The sequence below is a fragment of the Prunus avium genome, chromosome 5 (genome assembly GCF_965620075.1).
Source record: "Prunus avium chromosome 5, drPruAviu1.hap1.1, whole genome shotgun sequence".
In the NCBI taxonomy this organism is placed as follows: Eukaryota; Viridiplantae; Streptophyta; class Magnoliopsida; order Rosales; family Rosaceae; genus Prunus; species Prunus avium.
This window is the reverse complement of record NC_142288.1, coordinates 16,478,524-16,484,674: the sequence shown is the minus strand read 5'-3', so window position 1 is coordinate 16,484,674 and position 6,151 is coordinate 16,478,524. Positions and strand designations below refer to the sequence as shown.

The following is a 6,151-nucleotide window of genomic DNA, read 5'->3' as shown; positions in this document are numbered from 1 at the left end:
TACATTAGCCAAAGTAGAGAACGTTGTTGGAGGAAACTACTTTTAAGTAGTTTGCTATAATGATTTTCTAACTATTTTAGCTAAAATTTGGCTAAAATTTGGAGACTCTCCTGGAGATGTTCTAAGTAATTATAATGCAATGCATGCCAAGGATAGTAAGAATAACAATGTGCAATTCAATTCCAAATGGTAAAAAAGATGGGAGAATCAAACACATGAAAGGGATATGTAGCAAAGCTAACCTTGATTAAATTGTCTGACTTTAGTACCCTCACATGAGTGATAATGATATTTTTAGTTATGCCAAAATGATCTGATGGAGGCATTTATATGGCATTATGGAAGATAACAAAAACTTGAATAGGATTAGTTAAATGTTCCTAATAAAACAACAATGCTAAAGTCAGTCGCTCATGCATGTGTTCAAATCCCGATACATCAACGGTCAGGAATCATTCAGTAATTGTAATATAATGCATGCTTGGAATAGAATAACAATGTACCGCAATTGCAATTCAATTACACATGGTACATAAATAAATAGAGATAATCAAACACATGAGTGATAATGATATTTTGAATTGTGCCAAAATGATCTGATGGAGGCATTTATATGGCTTTATGGAAGATACAAAAATTGGTAATGATTAGTTAAATGTTAGCATTTAAGCCAGCAAACAAAAGTAATAAAGAAAGAAATGAAGGACCGTTGTACTAATGCAGAAACATGACACATGAAATTAACATCATCACCAAACGCTAACTCACAATGGAGAATGACAATAACAAACTGTTGGAGCCGTATTTTGAAGTCCTTATGAAGAAATTTGAAAAATCCAAGATCACAGAATCTTAACACAGCCAACCTTGGGTTTTCTTTTGGTATTGGAAGACTGATTATTTTTCTATGGTTAGGTAAAAGGAGGTCGAAGGGGGACCGGAGATTCGAACTCTAGCCCTAGCTGGGGGTTGATGCTCACCACCACCAGGCACCAGTGCAAATGAGAAAAGAATTCCTAGTAACTCATAACAAAATTGAAAGGAACTGTGAAGTTAAAATTCAACGGCAATGAAAAGAATAAAAGGAAAAAAGAAGGAATGCTTCTGTTAAACTGAAAAAAGGTTCACAAACTTGAAACTTTCAACCGGCCATGGCAAAAATCTTACCAAGCCCTCTTCACTAACTGAATGACTCTTCTACTCAAAACCAACTCCTATCATCCCCTTTGCCAATTAGGTTTTGATCGAACTACGTTCTCGTTTGACCAAAAACCACATCTGTACTGAGAATTCGACTCACTCTTCTCCCTTCTTGCTTCTCAAATTGTCACCTCACTTCAGTACATACCTAGCATCACAATCAAATGCCATCAACACCCTCACGCAGCCATGCTTGCTCAAAGCATCACATGCACTAGTACCAACAGTCTAGTTCTAGTTTAAAAAGCTACTCAATCAACATGAATATCATCCGTGCAACAGAAAATTAATGATGACTCAAAGAGTAACACTTCAAATAATGTCTTGGGATCAAAGGCAAGCTAGAATTCACAAGTTATCACCGATTTAAGATGCCTGCCCCAGCATCATGCCGCATTTCTTTGGCTAGATCTTTTCTTCACCTTTTTTTCTTGAGAGTTTAACAAGCCCTCCAAATCTTCTGGAATCTGTAAAATTTCGTCCTACCCAATATTCTACCCTGTTAGTAACAAATACTAAGCAACAGAGAAAAAATACAAAGCAAATGGGCCAGTGAATATTTTTCACATCAATTCATTGCTGATCAGTAAACTAGCGCCATGGTATTTCAATTTTCTCCATGCTAGGTCAGTGCTGATAGACACGTTGGACAAGTTATCCATGCCATTCTTTTTAATCAGAAAAGTAGTTTGTATTGCATAAGAGTGGATTACATTGAGGTCATCTCGGAGGGTTGAAATAACATTATCCAGGCTTCTCTACAATCATACTTAGCTTTGGATATACACTCAGTGGAGAGAAACGAGCATAAAAGTCTAAACTATCAAGGGGAGTGAAGATGGAAATGCACAGTACTCCGAAGGGAAAAATAGTCTGCATATTTTACTTGGCAAATTCTAGGTCCAAAATCAATACTCTACATTTCTTATTCATCGCCCATCGCTAACTCCAATGCATAATCATCTCTTTCCTGCAGCATGAACACAATGCAGAGGTAAGATACCATAGAAGGAGGAGTTCCTTGGCAACAATAACTTAATCATTCTTCTTTCGTTCCCCCCAAGATATCTTTTTCTCTTGGTTTGAGTTCCCCCATGATATCATTCCTACATTTTTATGGATTAGATTTTTCTAGAGTTTTAGAGGATTAAGAACTCACAATTGGTCCCCGTGCAAAATATCTCCCAAATTGAAGCCAATACACCTGCATGTGCCAAGAATTTCAAAGTTCTATAAATCAGATGAATGGAAAGGGAATTAAAGGGCACTGCAAAATGCCATCATATGCCAAATAATTCCAATAAAAGAAAATTGAAGAGTAATTGCATCAATTAAAGGTACAAGAAATTCTATATCTAAAGCTATTTGGATGACACAAATGTCTCAACAGATTCACATTAGAGGCTCATAGCATTTCCTGAAAGTTAATGGTACATCTCAGAGCATTACCTCATCCTCGTCCTGTGTTTCTACTTCAAGATCAGATGATGGATATCCCACACAAAGAAGTGCATACCCCTGCATTCAGACAAGAATATAAGAACTCAGGCTTTTCTCAAACACAACTTCTCAGTACCAATCTCCAAGTTTCCCCATTGTCTGGAAATATCATCAGGTTGAGGCTACAAGGAGTCATTTTAATATGATTTTGGTATGGGGAAGATGCATCGACACCTTCCAATCATAAAGGAAAAACTCGTGTATCCCCAATTGTGTGTCTAGTGTGGCTAGGCGCACACAAGCACCCCTCCAGATAAAGGGGCTAGTACCCTAAACCAAAAAATTTCCCATTATGAAACAATAAGGAATGTCATTTTTGCGAAAATTTTCAGGAACATTAACTTACACAGACACTAAATCAGTAGTATTCCAGAAATTCACTTAATTTTTTTTACACAGTTTTCTTCACTGAAACAAACCCAGGCTTAAATAAACTCAAAAACTGTTGTTGGCTACTAAACCAACACCAACCCCAACCCCATCAACACTTCCCTCAACACTTCATGAATAAATCTGTCTGAGAAAAGATTAGCTGAATACAGTGTGCAAACCAGGACACTTTGTGCATGCTAATTAATTTCATAAAAAGCCTCAAAACACATGCCTTTGATTTCAATTCAGCAGAGATCCCTAGTGCCTCAGGCTGTCTAAGTTGTCCGGATTTCACACGAACAGCACAGCTAGTACAACAACCTGCCAGCCAAGTAAATTCAATTTGGACCCTATCATTGAATGAATTCAAAAGAAAAAACCCACCTTTCATTGAATGAATTCAAAAGAAAAAAAAACCCACCTCACATTATAATCTATAGAAAAAATTGGAAAAAAAACCCACCTCACATTACAATTTATAGAATGAATTGGAAAAACCCACCATGCATTATAGTCTATTGAATAAATTTAAATCCTCACAACAACACATTATTGCTCAAAAATGATAAAAGCGAACCATACCGTGCCTGCAAGCGAATGGAAGAGTGATGTCCTGTGACTCTGCAGTGTGCAAAATGTACTGGTCCTGAAATTTCAACACCCGTTAATTTTCTAGGGAAAATGGGTAGAATTTTCTTTTCTATGTGATTTTCTCAGCAATCAAACAAAGAAACAGAGGGTCAGGACCTGGACAGTTACCTCTGGGACAAGGAACTGGTGGACGACACCTCGTTGCCTGTCGTGAACGGTGACTTTGTGAGTTGGAATTGAAGGAGAGTAGCTACCGGCTCGGTCGGTGACACCCACCGGCGTTTGGAGCTCCGACGTCGTTTTAATACGCCATTTGGTTACATTAGAGCGGCGAGCGATGCTCCTTGGGCAAGTGGTTTGCCGGTTGAGTGTGGGTTTCCGGTAGATAGAAGTGCAGGGATTGCAGGGAATGGCGTAGTCCATCGGATTATCTCCTTGTAATTCTGGTTGCCGGGTACGCCATGCGCAGTGAAGAGGATAATGAAAATGGGTAGCTATTCACTGCACTCGTTAGTACGAAGTAACCGTGCAGACGAGCTTCCAATCGTTGAATTATTCATAGGCTTTAATTTTATTTTATTTTTGGTCTGAACCATGAGGTGGTCCTGGATGGACCCCAACTATGGGTGGCACCTTTAAGCCTTAACCACAATCCAGACTAATCCCCACTCACACCGGGTCGGTTCGTAAGGGGTAAAGTGTTTGCCAAAGTGGTGACTCCGTACGAGAGCAGGGATCGAACCCCCGACCTCTCTTAAGAAATGAGAGTGCCGAACCACTCATACAAACCACCTTGGTTAGGCTTTAATTTTTTGGGTTATGACATAAAACACCCAAAACTATTAATCATTTTTTTCAAGTTCAAACATTATTTATACACTATTTATAAACTCATACACAAACTGTAATAAACCATACCGCTTAATTCAGGCAATTATTGGATTCAATTGATGATATCCCAGACATCTCTGTAAATCTTATAAGGCCACATGAAAGATATGCTCTAAAGTCACACTTTAACAGTGGCTGGCATGTTGCTTATATGAATAGACTACAAGTTGTGATCAGTATAAAGAGACTAGATAGAAGTATAACTCTATCTAAATAAGTGAAAGAGATTTACAATGAATAAACATGTGATAATTACATCAAATAATCAAGTGCTTGATTTGGATTGGGTTTGTCCTTCACACCCCCGCAAGCTGACACGATGGTAACGGACATGCAGCTTGTCAACCCGCAGTCGAAAACAATGAGAGGAGAGACCTTTGGTAAAAATGTCGGCAATTTGATCATGGGTGGAAAGGTAGCCGACCTCCAACTATTGACAAACATCCTTTTCCCAAACGTAGTGATAGTCCACCTCGACATGACGAGTTCGAGTGTGGAAGACAAGATTAGATGCCAAAGAGATGGTGCTAATGTTGTCACACTAGAGCTTATGACGAGCCAAAGTGAGCTGAAGATCACGAAAAAGAGAGGGCAGCAGCGGTGTAGGCCAATTGACAGTATTTGGCCTCTGTACTAGAACGGGAAACACCATCTTGTTTCTTAGAACTCCAAGAAACTAAGTTGGAACCAAGATAGAGACAATAACTGCCAGTGGAGCGACGGTCATCAGGATCCCTAGTATAATTAGCGTCAGCGTACGCAGTAAGAGTGAGAGCACTCGACTTATGGAACATGTCATGAGTAGAGGTTCCTTGGAGATAGAACAAAATACGCTTCACAGCTAGCCAATGAGTCGAAGTGGGCTTATGCATGAACTGACAAACCTTATTGAAACTGGTATTGGAGGGCACCAACGATGCTACGATATTTTGATTGAAATGGGTATTGGAGGGCATGAACGATGCTACAGTATTCTGTGTAATCAGCCAAAGGTTCTCCTTCATGTAACTTAGACGGTGACCACTCACAGCTAGGGTGGAAACAGGCTTGGACTCATGCGTATTGGTGCGACAAAGCAAATCCAAGATGTACCTAATTTGGGTGAGAGATAAGCCCGCAAGTGTGCGAGAGACCTCCATTCCCAAAAAATAATGAACAACGCCTAAGTCCTTCATGGAGAATAAGCGGCCCAAGTCCGTAATAAGCCTAGTAATACGGCCAGGTCATTGCCTGTAATAAAAATATCATCAACATAGATTAATAAATAAAGACGAAATGGGCCATCAATAAAAATGAATAAAGAGGAGTCCGCAACTGAAGGTGTAAAGCCCAAATGCTCCAAATGAGTAGAAAAACAGTGGAACTAGGCTCGGGGAGCTTGCTTGAGCTCATAGGGAGAACGTTTTAACTGGCAAACATGAGTAGGAAACTGGGGGTCCACAAAACCATTGGGCTGCTTCATGTACACATCTTCGGAAAGATACCCATGGAGAAAAGCGTTCTGAACATCCAACTGACGCACAACCCAATTAAACTAGATAGTGTTTGTGCCTAATAAATCTCGGCCGATAAGGCCGACCGAAGGAGCTTCTTCTCG

At 39.6% G+C, this 6,151-nt stretch overlaps 1 protein-coding gene across 2 annotated transcripts; it reads right to left on the bottom strand.

Annotated features, from left to right (window-relative positions):
• Nucleotides 1-1,865: 1,865 nt before the first annotated feature.
• Nucleotides 1,866-4,191, bottom strand: FDC2 (2Fe-2S ferredoxin-like superfamily protein). 2 transcript variants are annotated; one of them, XM_021971676.2, is made up of 6 exons: nucleotides 3,832-4,121; nucleotides 3,655-3,718; nucleotides 3,305-3,393; nucleotides 2,650-2,718; nucleotides 2,360-2,404; nucleotides 1,866-2,170 (listed from the first exon to the last, which is right to left on the bottom strand). In XM_021971676.2, exons 1-6 carry the CDS (start codon nucleotides 4,084-4,086, stop codon nucleotides 2,126-2,128), a joined length of 567 nt encoding a protein of 188 aa, XP_021827368.2. In that variant the 5' UTR covers nucleotides 4,087-4,121; the 3' UTR covers nucleotides 1,866-2,125. The 2 variants fall into 2 exon arrangements, with proteins under 2 accessions (XP_021827368.2, XP_088109152.1); XM_088253026.1 differs by having other exon boundaries at nucleotides 2,028-2,170; nucleotides 3,820-4,191.
• Nucleotides 4,192-6,151: the final 1,960 nt, after the last annotated feature.